This window comes from Protopterus annectens, chromosome 11.part0 (assembly GCF_019279795.1).
Source record: "Protopterus annectens isolate FY-2018-M chromosome 11.part0, PAN1.0, whole genome shotgun sequence".
Lineage (NCBI taxonomy): Eukaryota > Metazoa > Chordata > Ceratodontiformes > Protopteridae > Protopterus > Protopterus annectens.
Window position 1 is genome coordinate 186,410,908 of NC_056745.1, and position 18,429 is coordinate 186,429,336.

The following is an 18,429-nucleotide window of genomic DNA, read 5'->3' on the forward strand; positions in this document are numbered from 1 at the left end:
ACCCCAACTAGCAGTGAACAAGTTCAAATTTACACAAGTATCTGTGTGAAGCGGCCTAAGGTTTGACAACCCTCGCACAGCAGTGTTCTGCAGGGGAGAAAGGCAGCACTCCCCGAGCAAGCACTGAGCCTTTACTTACTCTTCCTTACATGCACCTTTGGTTTTGGTGACTACTGCCCAGGAAAAGTCAGTGCTTATTTCGTGACTCACTTTCCTTTACCTACCATGGTAATGAGGGATGCTGGAATTGTAAAATAGTAAAAGAAAAATTAAATTGTAAAGCGTAAATTGAGGTGCTTCTTCCAAAAGTACATAATTTCACCTTTTTTCATCTTCTTGCCCATACCAGCTGTGACAGACTACTACTTATTTCTTTCCGGGTCTATATTAAACTAGCGAAACCTCACTTATGCAAATACCTAAACGCCGACACATAAATAGTGAACCGCGGAAACACCGAACGTTCTGAAGCGCGAAATTCAAAATATCGAATTGTCATAGTTGGCCCTTATCCAGTATAGCTCCCTAATGTAAATGTGCAATAATTACGAACTTTAGGGTTAGGGTGCCGGTTAAGGTAAGTGCATACATAGTAATACATGCAACCTTTACTTTAGGGTTAGAAGTAGGGTTATGTTAAGTGTATGTATTGTGATATAGTTGTGTAGCTGAATGTATACATAAATTATACTTTTTCCGTAGTTGAGCGTTTTGTTTATAGTTAGATACATTTGTGTGTAGTGAATGTTTGTTTAGGATATGGGATATATGGCTGAAGTGTAGATATGGGGAAGTGTGGATTATTTATTTTGTTTGGGTAGGTAGTACGTAGCAGGTGGTGGAGTTGGCCAGCTATGGCAATTCGATATTTCAAATTTCGCGCTTCAGGACGTTCAGTGTTTTCGAGGTTCACTATTTGTGTCGGTGTTTAGGTATTTGCGTAAGTGAGGTTTCGGTATTTTAATATAGACCCCTTCTTTCCAGACCCCATTGTAGTTCAAGCAACCTGTTTCCGAAGAAACATGAATTATCGCACTTCGGAAATCTGGTTGCTATAATACGCAAGTAGCCAATTCTCAATGGGGCTTTTGGATTCTTGATTTCCTTTCTGCTCTCTGTATGTTCCTTAGCTATGGTAATCTAGCCAACTAACTTAAGCTGCTGCAACAGCTATCTGATGTTGAATATTAGGCAGGTATTTAAGTAAACTTACAATAACAACAGATGTTATAGTAGATCACTGTTGAAGTAGCCATCCCCCTCATTTTGCTTTTGATGTGTTATCAAGTTGTAGATGTATATACCCTTGTGTATATACTTACATATGTTTACTATGGCATTTTTATGTATTTCTGCTAAGTGGGCATTGTTTTGTTTTTGATACATTGCAAGGGTGTGGATTTATATATCCTTGTGTATACAATTACATATGTTTACTATGACATTTTAGCCACAACCTTGGTCAGATAGGAAGACAAAGTACAATATGTATACAATGAGATAAAAAAAATCACAGTAACCCAATACTAAACAGAGGTGTTTGCTGGGAGTTTTAAAAGGAAAGGTTATAAAGTTCATACTAGTTTTAAAAAAAAAAAAAAGTTTCTTGAATATACTATATTCCTGAAGATGGATGCAAACACCGTTTTGTAAAAATAAATAAATAAAATAAATTTTGTACTAGAAAGGTACATGGACCTTTGCTCATAATCTGTAATCTTAATATTTTTTTCAGATCTCTACTTAGTTATTCAGATCCCTTTGCAGACTTCACCAGTCAGTAAAAAAAAAAAAACCTTCATGCTTCAGTCTACCATATGTTTTGTTTATTAAACAACTAGTACTGTGTAATTTACCGGTTTTGATATTTAGCAAAATAGAGCAGACTGAGAAGACAACCAGCTTCATCAAGACATGTCTCAGAAACTAAAAATTTTTGAAGAATTATGTTAAAAGAGAACTTTCAGGAAAGAGATTCCAGTTGTCTCCTACTGTTGAGGGCCCCCTCAATGATAAGTGATGTAGTAAGTATACAGATACCTGTTGTAATCTATTAGTTTGTAGATTCGTTTATGTAAATAGCTCTGTCTAGGGCTGCAATGGTGCAGCATTTAGCGTTCTCGCCTCACAGCAAGAGGTTCTCCAGTTTTGATTCTCGTCTGGAGCGCCTTCTGTGCAAAGTCTGCATGTCCTCTCTGCAGTCAAGTGAGGTTTAAAGACATGCAGGTAGGTGCGTGTTTGCCTTCTGTGAAGGTTGGACGCTGAGCTGCCAACTCGACACAGTAAACTTCACTGCCAATCAGCCTGTGGACTGGTGATCCACTGTGCTGACCTCTAACCTGGAAAAGCCAAAAGAGTATTTATTTCTGTCTGTAGCATTGTAGGTAAAGTAAATTCTATTTCATCTGACTGTTTATTGCAAGTTTCATAGTTAACTGTATTGTAATGAACTAGGAGCTATGTTGCAGTTACATTGTTACTCCCAACTGGTATTCTAGCCCAGCCCTAAATTATGTCATCCTGTTTATATTGCCTTTGCTGTTATTGTTGTAAACTGTATATATATATATATATATATATATATATATATATACAACAAAAAACAAACCTGATGTTGGGTGAATGATAACTGATAAGTGCTATATGTGGTTCCTGTCTTGTATTATCAATTATGTTTCAAGTCTTGCTTATTTTTTTCTTTTCAACAGGGAAATGTGTGACAACTACAATCAAATGAATTCACCTCCTTTCACTTGTGTGGGTGTTTACATTAGTAGCCATACTTCAGCTATGTTATCACAAGGAAATTTGAAGATGAAGCTTGTACAAGGACAGGGAAAGCAAGGTTCACATGAACATCCTGTTGTCATCGAAGATTGGCTTGATTAGTAAAATAATTAGTAGTCCTTATTTTGAAGGTGTTTAGTATATTAAAAAAACTACTCAGGACATGTGATTTATTAGTAGAAAAGGAGTCACTTCACACCATTCTTCTGATGTAGTCTGTGTATAATTTGTTTTTCCAGCTCTTTTTTAGGGTTCTGTGAGCTGTACACAGCTATTCTTTTTTAAGCATCCAGTTTTCCATATCAACCAAAGGCTATTACCATAATCACCTTGAGGATAAAAATGTTACTGCCAGGCTAAAGAGAAGACTGCTTTTCAGCTTATGTGCATGCTATATGTGACATAGAGCAACTTCAAGTAAAGTGTTGACTTGAAAGCACCAGACTACCGTCACGTTCATGAGAGAGGAATGATAAAGGAAACATTCCTCGCCTACTGTTGCCAAAAACCCTGTCTTCTAAGATCATGTTTTAATAGTATTGTGCAGGTGCAATACTTCTTCTTGAGCCCATGCTATGGATGGCATACATGCCATTCACTGTTTCCTCTTATTTTGTGGTAGTGGTGTTGCCCAGTTCTTCAGATGCAATCACCTGTGCCAGTCAGTGCCATTTTCCTAGTCCAGTGGTGTCTGTCAGCCAAAGTTTACATTTCTTTTCTTTGTACAACAGGCATACTCTGTTTAGTTTTCCTTATCAGTGCACTGTACAGTACCCATTTCCCCAGTGTTGTCCCACCATCCAGTCATTTGATGTCTGTTTCTGCAGTAAAACTGCCAGCTTTCTCATGTCCTTTTTCTTACCGATACTTGGGTACTTAATGTCCCCTTCCAGTACTTGTGATACACTGAAAAACTCTCTATTTTGCACTATGGTAAAGCGGACTGTACCATCGACAATGCATCCCCAACTGACCCTTCTTTGATGAATATGCTACCTTGCACCCTACACTTATTTGCCATCCTGTGATGGAGGAGACTATGTTCTTTAAAGGTTGGAGGGCGTGCCTTCATTCTCCAAGAGCTGACCACAAGCTAAGATAAATGCTGTAATACATATTTTGAGATTACTTTTTTTCAAATAGTGACCTAACTTTGTACTTTGCTAATCTTTGTTCCATAATTCCAGTATTGTATCTGTGAGGACACGTCTTCTAAGCTGTGTTACTGCTTATTCTTACATTGATTACAAAACACACTTTTCATAAAGCTAGAAGCAAGTTGGCTGAGCTGAAAGTTTGTGCTATACTAAAGAAAATTTAGTTGTGAACTTTTATCCTATGATGAAGCCTTATTCATAACTTTTCAGATGTTTATTTTAAATTACAATTTATAGCATTAAACTGAGATGCATCCTTGTGCGTGTTTTTGCACAGGAACTGTGAAAACATGTTTTACAGTGGCACTATAAAGTTACTTTGTCAAACAGCATGGATTGTTTGGCCTTCATATGAACATGTTGAAAGTTTTTGTCACTAGTTATTTGACAAATTTTTGAGCCTAAATTCTGTTTGTCAAGTGCTTACTCCTGACTTACTAGTGTGTGTACTGTTTTCATTTGTGCTCCTGTGGACAAAAAAATTCAGGCTGTACTAGGGTGTTGAAGTTTCTTTGCAGAATTCTTTCAGCATTCCCCTTGTAGGTCTTATTTGCTTGTATTTATAAACTGGGATCTAAATTGTGTTAATTTAGAAAAAAAAAAGTTGAAAAACTTCCTGAGAAAACATTGTTTTTAATGTATTGAATGTGACCTTATAGCTTTTGGTGGTTGGTTGCTGAAAATACTAAAAAAATTATGTTAAGTTGTCAATCTCGCCTTCATTCTTGCTGGATGGGGGTTCGGAGCCGATCCTCGGCTCCAACTCGGCCTATACTAAAGCTCGAGAGCTATTTCTACCGGCTCGAGGCTACCCCATTTCCCACAATGCTAGGCGCTAACTACCCAGATCTCGTTTGCCGCTTCAGCTACGAGGTGCGTTTCTTACCGGTTCTGCAGGTTGGATTTAATAATTCTTAAATTTCTCTATTTTAGTCAGTTTTTCAGATAGTTTTTTGTTAGTAACCATCCCATTAGCTTCCCTTCTTAGCTTAACTTCTTTCTGGTCCTCTTTAATCCCTTAATTCCTAACCCCTTGTTTGGTTAAAAGGTTAGGCCTTTGGGCCCATTCCCCTTTTCTTTAAATTATCAGGTTAAATTGTTTGTGTGACTGACTTAGATTGTGTTAAGGGGTGGGTGTGTGTGTGTGTGTGTGTGTGTGTGTGTGTGTGTGTGTGTGTGTGTGTCCCCTTTATTAGGATATCTAAAGACACCAGGGTCTCAGGCTTCAAGAAGTGTGACGCGTGCTGTCAGAAAATGTCGCTGACAGACGGTCACATTTTTTGTGTTTATTGCCTGGGCCCTCTGCACCTGCAGGACTCTTGTTCTGTCTGTCATGCGTTCAGTCCAAGAGTCCTGCAGGAATGCAGAAATAAGTTAATTTTGAGATGCTTATTAAAGCCTGAAGGTTCCCTGGCCAAGTCATCGTCGGGGAAACCTTCCAGGCCGTCGGCTCCGTGTTCAGAGCCTTCGACTGGGGGTGCACTGACTGCTTCTACATCGGCTCCGACTGGAGCCGATGTTTCTAAGGCACAGTCTTCTTCATCGGCTCTGGCTGGAGTCGACGTTTCTCAAACGCAGTCTTCTACATCGGCTCGAGCCAGAGCCGATGTTTCTAGGACTCAGTCGGCACCGATAGTTGTGTCGGTGCCATCTGCCAGCCGTAAACGGTCCAGGTCTCCGTCCTTGGAATCTGTTCATTTGGCTCCGAGGTCTCCCTTACTCTCGGAGCGGAGCCATCGATCCCATTCCTTTAGGTCTTCCAGGCTCTCGGACCATGACCTCGAGAGGGTAGTTAGTAGACTTCTTAAGTCTCAGGCACTAGCCCAGATGCTCCATAGCCCTTCTCAACAGACAGTGGCTATTCCCACTCCATCTTCGATTCCTCCTCCGACTCTTCCCTTGAGTTCGGAGCCGGAGCTTGTGGGAGCTGTGGCCATCGACACGTCGGAGCAGATACCTCACCTTTCGGCTCCGTCGTCGGCTCCGGTCTCTTCCATGGTCCCATCCACGGAGGGATCCTGGTGCATGGACTTCCTCATCGGCTCCAAGGGGGCGAGTGGCATCGGACCCTTGTCCGACCCCGTTCTCCCTCTCGGAGCTTCTGCGCTGGTGAGTTCGGCCCCGACATCAGCTTCGGAGCCATCCCTCTCGGTGCCGAGAGGGGTCCTTATCTCTTCGGAGCGGGGACCTTCTACCCTGCCTGATAGGGGTGCCTTTGAAGTCATGAGGAGCGTGCTGGCCCCTGTGCCTGCTCCACGGTCGGCTCCCTCAGCTCCTCCCTCTGTAGTGCCTGCTGCAGTCTCTACCCACCTTCTCATTCCTGACCGTAGAGATCCAACGCCTCAGGTTTCCCCATTGGGAATATCCTCCTCTTCCGAGGTTCCCCCTGATCCGTCAGGTGAACCCCCTCTGAAGAGGAAATGTAAGAGGAAGCATATGGACTCCCCTGAGTCCATTACATCGGATACCGACTTGGATGAGTCAGAAGGGTCCCCACGGTCCCCCTCTGAGGATGTCTCCGTTTCAGACATCCTTGAGATCCTTAAGCAGAGGGGGAACTGGTCTACCCTTAATCCTTCCGAGGACGAGTCGGTTTACCTAGAGGCGTTTGGCTCTCGCCCTTCCACCTCCTGGGTGTCTCCGCCCTTTGACCCCCTCATGGAAGTGGTGGCGTGGACGGCCCCTGATATGATGGAACCTACCCCACGGAGGCCTTCAAAATTCATAACGGCCTTTTCGGACAAACAGTTTTTAGCCAAGAGTGTCCCGGTTGATGCCATGATGGTGGCTGCAGCCACTAAGAAGGAACTGGCTGATCCTTCAGTACCTGTCCATCCTCCTAACCAGGAGTCTAGGACTATGGATAGGTACGGCAAGCAGATGTTTTCTTCAGCAACCTTTGTCATGCGGTCGCTGAATTATCTGTGCCACTTCACCCGCCTTCAAAGAGACATGCTCAAAGAAGTGGGTGAGGCCCTACAGGATCCAACAGCTGCGGGGTCTCAAGACAAAATCAACTCCCAGCTGGCAACCCTGAATTCCATTGTCAACTCCTCCATGCGGCTTATTTCCTACGTGGCCAATGGGGCGAGTAGGGCTGCAGGCACAGGCGTGGCCTTACGGCGTCACGCCTGGATGCGGCTTTGTAACTTTGCAGACCCCTTCAAGGCGTCCTTCACTAACTCCCCCTTTGACGGTTCAGCTTTGTTTGTACCTCAGGTGAAGGATACTTTGACCCGATGCGAGCAAGAAGGCAAGACTCTGCCGTGGGAGTCCGGTTTTCCACCCCATCTAGACCATATCCTAAGGGTCAGAAGGGTGGGAAAATGTGGTTCCGTAAACCACAAGAGGTCGCGCCTGACACAAGAGGTCAGTTCCCCTCTGGAGGCAGGGGGGGGACAATAACAGACGTCACCCTAGGGGCAGAGGAGGTCCGCAAAATCAGGGTAGCAGAGAGTCTCTCTGACAAACCCTTCCAGCATCCCTGAGAAGCTGCCCGACTGTCCGCCTTCGAAGGCAGTCGGGGGAAGGTTATCACTGTACCCAGAAGCCTGGCTTTCAATCACTGTACCCTGGAGCCTGGCTTTCACTCACCCAAGACAAATGTGTACGGTCGATTATATCCGTGGATTACAAAATTCCCTTTATCCACACCCCAACTCAGCCAAAAGGGCCCCTTCCAGACGTGTTCCACCCAGTCTAAGGGAACAAGCAGTACTAGAAATATCAAAACTGCTAACAAAAAGAGCCATCCAGCCAGTCCCAGCAGACCAACAAGGATCCGAAATCTACTCCAAGTTCTTTTTGGTACCAAAAAAGACAGGGGACTGGAGACCAATATTGGATCTCAGCAGACTAAACAAGTCTGTAAGAAGAACGAAGTTCCGGATGGTCACGCTACAGTCCATTCTACCCTTTCTGGGTCAGGACGATTGAATGTGCTCAGTAGACCTTCAGGATGTGTACTACCACATCAAGATGCACAGGCGCTCCAGGAGGTTTCTCCGCTTCCGGCTGGGAGCCAGTCACTGCCAGTTCAGGGCCCTGCCCTTTGGTCTCACTACAGCCCCCCCGAATGTTCACCAAATGCATGGCAGCTGTGACGGCTCATCTGAGGCGTCAAGGAATTCCAGGTGTTTCCATATCTAGATGACTGGCTCTTCACTGCCACCACCAGGCGTCAGCTTCTCCTCTCCAGAGATTACACCATTCATACTTGCAAAGGGCTAGGTATCTCCATAAATTTTGAAAAGTCTGCCTTGTCACCTTGTCAGTCTATTACCTTCATAGGCGCCACCTTGGACACAGTCCGGCTCTCTGCAAAGCATTCTCCGTCAGAACAACAAAATCCAGGCCAGGTTTGTCCTGAAGGTATTAGGCCTCATGGCGGCAGCCATTACACTACTTCCCCTAGCTCGCTTTCATATGCGGATCCTTCAGTGGATGCTTTTTTCCCAGTGGTCCTTTCAACAGCTTCCAATGTCACACAACATCTTAATAACCCTGTCTTGCAAGAAACACCTTTCTTGGTGGATGGTCTCCCCTCAAGTCCTTCAGGGCAGACCACTTGTTCCTTCTCCCCCGGTCGCCACGGTGACAACGGATGCTTCCCTGATCGGGTGGGTGGGGGCATTTTCAGGGCAGGACGGTCCAGGGCACATGGCGACCTTTCGAGTGCCACCTGCACATAAATGTCTTGGAGATGAGAGCAGTACTTTTAGCGTTGCAAGCCCTTCATGACTCTCTTCCCATCGGGACTATTGCAGTTCAGACGGACAATATGTCCGTAGTGTGGTACATCAACAAGCAGGGCGGAACCAAGTCCTATCCCTTATTTCGAGAGGCACTCAGACTGGCAGTGGGCAATCTCCTCTCAGCGGTTTCTGATAGCAACGCACATCCCCGGGAAGTCCAACATCATAGCGGACAGGTTGAGCAGAGCCGTTCTCATGCCACACGAGTGGTCTCTCAAGCAAGCAGTAGTGGAAGAAATTTTTCAGAAATGGGGTCGACCTTGCTGCGATCTTTTTGCAGCACCTCAAAACAGCAAGTGTCACGACTTTTTCCCTCTTCCCGGCCACCCCCCCCAGAGACGCTCTAGTCCAAGATTGGCCCCGGGGACTTCTGTATGCCTTTCCCCCCTTTCCATTAATCACTCAGTTGATTCAGAAAGCTACCGCCTTGAGAGCCACAATGATCCTCATTGCTCCTTAATGGCCTCGACAGATATGGTTTCCGTTCCTGCATCGTTACCTTTTGGGGCAGCCCTGGCATCTGGACCCATTGCCAGATCTCTTAACCCATCAGTCGGGACAGCTGCACCACTCCCTCCAATATCTCAACCTCACAGCTTGGTTTGCTCCAGTTCCAACCCTAGCCAGGCTTCCCCTTATTTCCCATTCTGTGTGTGACATCCTTATAGCTTCCCTTAAGTCATCTACCAGAAGGATTTATGCCAGCAAGTGGAAGCGTTTTTCCTTCTGGGCAGGAGCTAGAAATATGGATCCTTTTACTGCCCCTATCCAGTTAGTCCTAGACTTCCTAGCCAAACTGTTTCACTCAAGGTCTTCTTCCTCCACCATCAGAGTACAGTTAGCAGCTATTTCGAACTTTCATGTAGGCTTTTTGGACTCCAGTATCATGTCCCATAAGCTTTGTAAAACCTTTCTTAAAGGTATCTTTTTGCTTAAGCCCCCAATCAGAGACCCCCCACCACCACAGTGGGACTTAAATTTGGTTCTAACTTCTTTGATTCTTCCCCCCTTTGAACCTGCGGCTTCCTGCTACTTGAAGTTGCTCTCTTGGAAGACTCTTTTTTTCTAGTCGCCATAACATCTGCGAGAAGAGTATCAGAGCTTCATGCCCTTTGCATTCATCCACCTTATCTAGTTTTTCATAAAGACAGAGCGTCTCTCAGGACTAACCCGTCCTTTTTACCCAAGGTTTCTTCTGAGGCAAACCTAAACCAGACTATCGATCTCCCAGTTTTCTTTCCCAACTACTCCAACAGAGCGGAACAAAAGCTGCATTTTCTGGATGTTTATCTGGATAGAACAAAGCAAGCTAGGAAATCTGAGCAGCTCTTCTTATCTTATGCGGCAGGGAAGAAAGGCCTCCCAGTTTCCAAAGTAACCCTTTCTAGATGGCTGGCCTCTGTGATTACTTTCATCTATGACCTCAGACGCCAAAAGCTACAGTCAAGGCCCAGGGCTCACTCAACTAGAGCATTAGCCACATCAATAGCATTTCAATCTAGATTACCAATAGATTCCATTTGTGCGGCAGCCACATGGACCTCTCCTCATACCTTTATCTCCCATTACAAATTAGACATGGCCTCCTGAAGCTGGGCTAATTTTGGTTCCACCTTTCTCAAGAGTCTGTTCCGATGAGCCACCCAGGGTGAAGGTGCTAGGGACACGGTCCCATCCAGCAAGAATGAAGGCGAGATTGACAACTTAACATTGAGAAGCTATGTACCTACCATAATGTTCCATGTTAGTTGTCTTCTTCTCGCCTTCTTTCTTGCGTCCCACCCCCCCATCCCCGTAGCCTGGACAGACCTAAGGATCCTTGGGGATCTTCTTTCTACCTCAGTATTAGCCCCCTTGGCTATCTTTTACTGGTAAGCTATAGGTCTACTTGTCTTACGAGTGAGGTTTCCTCTTCTCCTTATTTTGGAGATCAGAACTGCTATGGTTTCAGCTATCAAACGAGATCTGGGTAGTTAGCGCCTAGCATTGTGGGATATAGGGTAGCCTCGAGCCGGTAGAAATAGCTCTCGAGCTTTAGTATAGGCCAAGTCGGAGCCGAGGATCGGCTCCGAACCCCATCCAGCAAGAAAGAAGGTGAGAAGAAGACAACTAACATGGAACATTATGCTAGGTACATAACTTCTCATTTTTTCAGAAAATGTCATCCATCTGTCAATGGTTATTTTTTGAATTCTGTTTGAATGTAGCACCACCAACTCTAGGAGAATATTTCAGTATCTGCAGTGTGCCCTTCCATGCCCAGACTATTTTTTACTCATGAGGTAGGATTATAAAATGAATAAGCTAACATTATGGCCTGGAATGATAAAAATTGACGAGGGCTGTTGCCTTGTACAGCTGAGGCTTCATAACCACAATGTGTTGGTATTTTTGACTCTGGGTAAAGTATTGTTGACTTGAGGTACAGTGCAACTGTGGTATGTTAATTTAACAGAGAAAGGATAATTTTACTGTTGTGTACATGGTATATGATGCCTAGAGTCATAACTATGCCTGCAGTTTGTAGGTTCTTTTAGTCTGAAAATTCTGTTCAGTCATGCCTTTCTTCTGCTACACTCCAGTCACCTGCAGCAATTGGAAAGGCCGCAAAATTTCCTCACCAAAAGGATAAAGGGTCTCAAAAATATGTCATATGCTGCCCAACTGAAGGAACTCCAGCTCTATTCAGTCGCATACCGTCTGCTCAGAGGTGACCTGTGCCTGACATACAAGGCCATGTCCAACCCAGAATTAATGAACATGCTCCACCTCAAAAAATCTAAATCCATCAGAACTACAAGAGCAAGAAACTTAAACCTTAACACGGTTATAAATAGGACGTGCTGGAGGGACAGATTCATCACCCAGAGACTCCCTATGCTGTGGAACAAAATCCCGGTACATGTGAGGCAGAGCACCTCGCTGGCTTTGTTCAAGAGAAATCTTGACCAATAGATGGGAGATCGCAGGTTTACCCCAGGGATCACCTCAGTGTCACTGCTGGACAGAGGCACGGCAAAATAATGGGCATAGTATCCTTCAAACTTAACGGGTGGTGAAAGCCACAAAACTTTGGGCTAGGCTTATAAATGCCGTAGGGCAGATAGCCTAGTATGAACCTATATCTTGTTCAAACTCCACTGTAATAAACAGAAACACAAAAAAGCTCCAGAGATGCCTAGGATATACACAGCAATGCAACACATGGTGTGTCCAAAAAGCCAAAACTTTTAGTTTAACCACTTTGTCCCTTAAGCGTACCAAGACTTCATCAAAACAACAACCAAAATTCTCATCACTGTATTTAACAAACTGCCAACGCCACTACAGACAGCAGAAAATATCAAACCATTTTTGAAAAACTGGTATTAATACTGCTATCCAGTCAATGTTCAGACATTTGGTTTGATAAATCTCTGCTTGAGGACCAGTCTTAAATTAAATAGTTTTTGCTTTCTGGATGAACCATGTGTTGCTTTGTTTCCTAGGTATATCTGGAGCTTTTTTATTTTAATTTTTGTGTGTGTATGTGTGCATTTCTGGTTTTATCCAGCTATGGATTCTCTGTTTTTGATATTTACTGTAATTGGTAGGGCAGAAGTTATAGCTGTTTTTTAGTTTTGGTTCTCTTTAGCCTCTGTATTCCTTTTGGGTTTTGTTTCTTACTGCCGCTCACCCCATTTTAATTTACTTGTACATTTAAGGATAGTTTTATGCCATATTGTGTTCTTTATCAGCATTTGTGCCTGTTTACTTAAATTATGGCCTCCCAGCCCTTCGGTAGTACATAAGGCCTCCTCTTCCTTCTGGCAGTTGTAACCATTGCTTTATTGTGTTCCTTTGTGCTTGAAGCCACATAGGCTTGATTTTTGCTATCAGGTTGTAACATGGTACTGTGTAGTGAGGAGTGTGGGGGGGGGTGCAGGTCATTGCTAATGTAAGGGAGAACATGGTCATAGATTGAAAATTGGTCTTTGCTGGATCAATAACAACATGCAGCAGCCGGGGATGTATTTGAATATTTTTTCCTGCTGTTCCCTGTTTGCCTGTATTCAAAGCAGCCTGTCCCACTCTGGGATCTTCAATACCTGGTGTAGTTCCACTTGTTCTATCCAGTTTTCCTGTCTGCAGTGGGAATGAAAAACAGCAGTTAAGCACAGAGGGCGTCTGTTTCATAGGTGTATAGTAGGCTGACCACTAGGGCCCTTATAAGCTTAGCAATCCAAATGTGACCCACAAATTTGATTTATTTGGGGGGGATTTGCAGACTCTGTACATCAGATACATAGGCACCAGGCCCGTGGTGAATTTCCAGTTACCCATCCATTGGTTCAAGTTCCACTTAAGTAGGCACGGGGAGGAACTGTGCTTGACATAGATGGGGGGAGCCTGTTCCAGAGAGTGGGAATTCCCTGAAAACCATATGTCCCTGCAACATGTCCTGTTTGTCGTTAGCAAAATTTAGGCCTTTCAGTCTAGTAGTTCTGATGCAGACTGTTTTGTGAATGTGCAAAGGATCCCAGGATGCCTTTTGTGACGGGCAAAGATTACCTCTCAGAAGTCTGTGTGATACAGAGTAGAGAGAGACAGGGCTGTGAGACTATCAGTGTAAGACATTTGAGTTTACTCCTTGTATCCTTTTTCTAGGGAACCTTTTTGGATGTGTCTGGTCAGGTACATACTGAAGGGGGGCATACACTGTTATGGGTCTGACGAGGGGCCTAGTGCACTGGTATGATGACCTCTTTGGACCTAAATGCCATGCCGTTGCATATAAGATGAGCAAAATAGAAGGATTTTCTTACTACCTTAGACCCATGTTTGTTGGTCGAAGGCTAGATTACTATCTGCACAAGTTCCCAGATCCCTGACTAGTGAATCAACTTTTAAGGGTATTTTATTGCTATAGTTACCTGGGATGGCCAACCTCCCAAAATGTACTGTAGTACATTTTTTTGCATTGGGTTTTATGCCATGACTTTGACATCAAGCTTTTGTGTGTGTTAGACCTTCCTAAAGGGTGTTCTCATATTGGGAGGATTCAGTGGCTGCTCCCAGTTTGCAGTTATCTGTAAATTGGTTAGCCAAAGACCTTTGATATTGACTTTGAAAGAAATAGATAAAGTGGAGTGGGCCTAGCACACAGCCTTGGGGTACTCCAGTAGTGACTGGCTTCTTTGAGGAGGTGGCCTCACTTATTCTGGCCTCCTATGTCCAATCAAACCTCTCAACTGTACAGATTTTTGCAGAATGTCCAGATTTTTGCCTCATATTTTTCATCTGTTCCTCATAAAAAAAAATTTTTGACAAATCACAAGGATGATTTAAGGATTAAAGTCAGTAAATAATGACAATAATTTGAGTTTCAGACCACATATCCTTCAGAAAATGTATAGTAACACAAGTAGTCTTATTGTAGCAACTTTCTAAGTTTATAAGAGCAATATTTAAAATGTGTCACTATTTTTACACCTTTGTCCCCGCATTTTGTCAGGCTTTGTCCAGATTTCTTTTGCAGTAAGAGGTTGGGAGGTATGTGTCCAATCAGTGAAGCAACTTGCTGTCCACAGTGTTATAAAAAGTTTGTTGACAATGCCTTAGTGGTATACTGTATCAAATGCTTTAGCCATTTAGCCGGATATAGGAAGGCAGTATGCACCATTTTCCCCTTCATCCTTTGCCTTCATGACCTTTTCAAAGAAGTCCACCAGATTCAGTAAGCATGACCTTCCTTTGACAAAGCCAAACTGGGATGGATCCAGTGTTTGGATGTCTGTTATGTTCTTGATAATTTCCATGGCTTTGCAAGTAAGACTAATGGGTTTGTAGTTTCCAGGATCTGTTGAAGGTCCTGCATTATGAAGAAGGATGACTGTTACAGTCCTGCATTCACATGACACAAAGCCCGTGTTAAGACTATAGTTAAATAGTGGCTCCAGGGGTCCTGATATGTTATACTTTAAAGTGTTCAGGAGGCATCCTGAGATGTTATCGGGGCCCCTTGAGACCATGTTCTTGGCTTTAGTGAGTGCAAGCAAGTACATACTCCCTAGTTATAGTTGGAGGGGTTATGTTTGAGGGTATTTTTTAGGGATGGTTGGGAGTAAGATGGGAGTAAAACTGGAACAGAATTTGTTATAATGCCAGGCTTGGTGAGAAAGCGTAGTGTTTACAGACCTGGCTTTGCATACAGGTGTTCACGGTTCGAGTACCAAGACAGGCCTTTTATTTTAGGCCTTAAACACATACTGTACACGGACAGACGCAAAAAAACTCCAGCTTTTCTGTCTCATATCGTCTGTTAAGAGGTGATCACTGCTTGACTTAAAAACCATGTCTGACCCAGCCCTGTTAGAAATGTTACACCTAAAGAAATCCCAATCCCTCCGCACCACACGCTCCAGGGACCTTAACCTCATTACCACAATTAACAGAACATGCTGGAGGGACAGGTTCATAACCCAGAGACTGCCCATGCTCTGGAGTAGACTTCCCATACATGTCAAGCAGAGCACCTCACTGGCCCTTTTCAAGAGAAATCTTGAGTGGATGGGAAATAAAGTTCACCCTGGGGATCACTCCAGTGGCTCTACTTGATACAGGCACCGGAAACTAACAGTGGCATGATGCCAGAGTACTTCTGTGGGCTAGGCTTCTAAAGGCTCCAGGGCTGTTGGCCTGGTACACACCTATGAATCTACGAATGTCACATCATTAAACACCAGTTCAGCACATTGCTGTGCGCTGCCCTTGAGTTTTTTATATAACAAGACTTGGTTGTCTTTCACCTAGGAGGTTATCTTAACCTGAAAGTTGGCTTTGTTTGACTTAATTAGCCCTCTTAGTCACCCGTTTACTTTGAGAGAGTTTTAATCTTTATGGGAATTAACTTTCCTAATTTTTGCTGTATTTTTTTCCATTTGGTTTGGCAGGTACAGCAGCCTCTGTACAGCCATTGACATGGTTGTACAGAGTTTCTGAGAGCAATTTAGTATAGGCTGTTGTGGTATTTGGAGGGGCATTGAATTTTGACAAACTGCCTGATTAAATTGCCCAGACCCATTCCAGGACTAATACATAGCAGATTTCTATGCATTTTTATAATTTCCATGTTATCTCTCATGTTTTACATCAGCATTTTCTGTATGCTTCAGAATACTACACCTAACTCCTCTCCATTCTTTACAATAGAGTAGCATACGTAAAATATATTAGTTATGGTGCCTTGTCTTAAAGTGCTTGTGTGGTTTATGCATCTGATTGATACCCCCCCCCCGATCTTCATGTTCTGTCATGTTAAGGCAAGTATTAGAGATTTTCTAGTAGTCTTGAAAGTGTCTCTCACTCAGAAAATATAAAATTGGTTATTAACTGTAAGTTTAGTCTATCTTGAAAATAATTCTTAAACACAAAGATTAACTTGATAACATTTTAAACAAAATGTGTTCAGTAGTAAAGATATAAAAGATGCATGTAATAATTATCTTTGAATACAATTTTTTCATTTTGTTCTTTTGAAGTTGCTTGAAATTTGTGGCATTGATATATTTTAATTACACTGGAAAGATGTTCTGTTAATTTTTTTGTAACCAAGGTTATTGCAAGACAGTCTCTTATAAAAGATTACATATTTCTGCTCTGTCATAGTATACAGTACATCATAAAACTGTTTCCATTGGCGATAGTGTCATTGATTTTAGTGGCATGCTCTTGAGATAGTCAACTTCATTGGTCATGTTTATTTAGTAGTTGATTGCATTTGTTTGGTATACCACAGAGTTTTTAATTTTTGTGCTGTTTTATCAAAATAAAAAGGTAAATTAATAACTGATTTGGTGTGGATGGATTTAATTATTGGCTTTGTAAAAAATAAGTTTCTCTTATGCCTCTTTACCTACTATTATAACTGTTATGCAGTTTACTTTTGGTTCAGTCCATCTGTTTTTGTTGTATCTGTTCCATCAGGCAGTAGATGCAAAGCACAAACCAGATTCTAATTGTTTTGGGGGGTTTTTTTGGCTACTTTTATTCCTGCTGCCTGCTGACCATTGAGTCCCCCTGTGTACTTTTCTCTTTCAACCCTTGGTTGATTGACTCTTGTTCACTCTCCAGTGTAATAAATGGTAATGTGTAGTCATGTGTACTGTTTCTTATGCAACCACCAGAGCTTTTTTTTTTTTTTTTTTTTTTTTTTTTTTTAACTAAACTGCAACTCCATCTGCATTCTTGATCTTGCACTCTGGAGATTCAACATGCATTGGGCATGCCATGCACTTTACTACCCCTTACTTTCAGAAGGTATGTAAGCCATCTTAACACCCCCCCCCAACTAGGATGCATGCATGCATACATACAGTCTCCCTGGTCTCCACCCAGAGAGCATGCCTAAATAAACTTAAGGCAGACTCCTGACCATTTGCTAACCCCTCCCTTCCCAAGGATTAGATGCGCCAATCCTCCTTACTTACGGCATCAGTCACCCGAGCCACTAATCAAACTCAAATTGCTTGGGCCATAGTGAGGGGACTCTCCATCTCTGCCACTGGTGCAAGCTAGGAACTATCACCTAATGTTATGCTACCCGTTGCAAAGTATAGAACTGTACCCAGGGCAAAGGTTGGTAATCACGTTCTGATGGACATCTCCATGAAGTACACCCCCTTTCCAAGTTTAATTTGTAGATTCCTTCCTGTTGATTGGTTAGGATGGTTGTAGTAGTTTTTGGTAGTTTGAGGAAGTTGGCCATGGTAGTACAGTATTTTTGGAGCTTTTCTCCCTGGGCCTCTACTGAAAATGGCCTTCTACCCAGTCGGACTTTCCCGGTAATCAAATCCGTCCATCCATCTTCAACCCCTTTTCCCACTTTGCACCCACTTTGCACATGAGGTCGGGGTGTCACTTCAGCAATGACAGTCATCTCGAGCCAAGGTTTACACCGTCGGGTGGCTAGCCCTGCTGTGTTAGTTCATTCATACCACTCACTCTCTCACACACATGCACTTATGGCCAATTTAGTGTCCAATCCACCTACTACATGTCTCTGGAGTGTGGGAGGAAACCGGAGCACCAGAGGAAACCTACTTGACCACAGGGAGGACATACAGACTCCACACAGAAGGCACCCCTGCCAGTAATGTCAATAAGTAAGATATTTTGCCCCACCCCATATTTCATTGTTGCAGGTTGTGCTAATCCACTAGGAAAACTGAATCTCATTTGTATTCAGTACTTGGAAAAACTGCAGTGGTGGTGCTGTGGTAGCGTTGTCACCTCACAGTAAGACGTTGCTCCGTTCGATTCTCAGAGCGTCTTCTGTGTGGCGACGTGCGTGAATGGGCGTTCCTTCATTGAAGGTTGTGCGTTAGGCCCGGCAAGTCAGCACGTAAAAAGCACTGCCAATCATTAGCGGACCAGAGTTCCGCTGTGGCGACCCCTAACTGGGAAAAGCCAAAAGACACAACAACAACTTGATCCACATTGTTCTGTACATCACACGTGATGAACTTGGCTTTGAGAGTAGTCATATAGGCAACTAGAAATCCAGTGACAATATGAACTCCAAGAAAATGTTTTTCAGTGCTGACAGAGTCTGTTTTTGATCTTATAATCTCATTTTTCTTGTACCTTTTTGCAGGGATTAATGAAGTAATGGAATGTGATGTTGAGGGAGTGGTTATGAGATCACAAATGCAAACAGAGGCACAGCTCCAGAAAAAGAAGAGGCTGGTTTT

General features: G+C 43.4%; 1 protein-coding gene across 3 annotated transcripts in view; it reads left to right on the top strand.

Moving 5' to 3' along the window:
* Positions 1-4,530, top strand: part of LOC122815251 (BH3-interacting domain death agonist-like) — a 450,925-nt gene extending 446,395 nt beyond the window's left edge. For all 3 annotated transcript variants that reach the window (XM_044087596.1, XM_044087595.1, XM_044087594.1), the window contains one exon: positions 2,709-4,530. In XM_044087596.1, the coding sequence (XP_043943531.1) occupies positions 2,709-2,720 (12 nt within the window). In that variant the 3' untranslated portion in view covers positions 2,721-4,530. The remainder of the gene's footprint in view (positions 1-2,708) is intronic.
* The last annotated feature ends 13,899 nt before the right edge of the window (positions 4,531-18,429 follow it).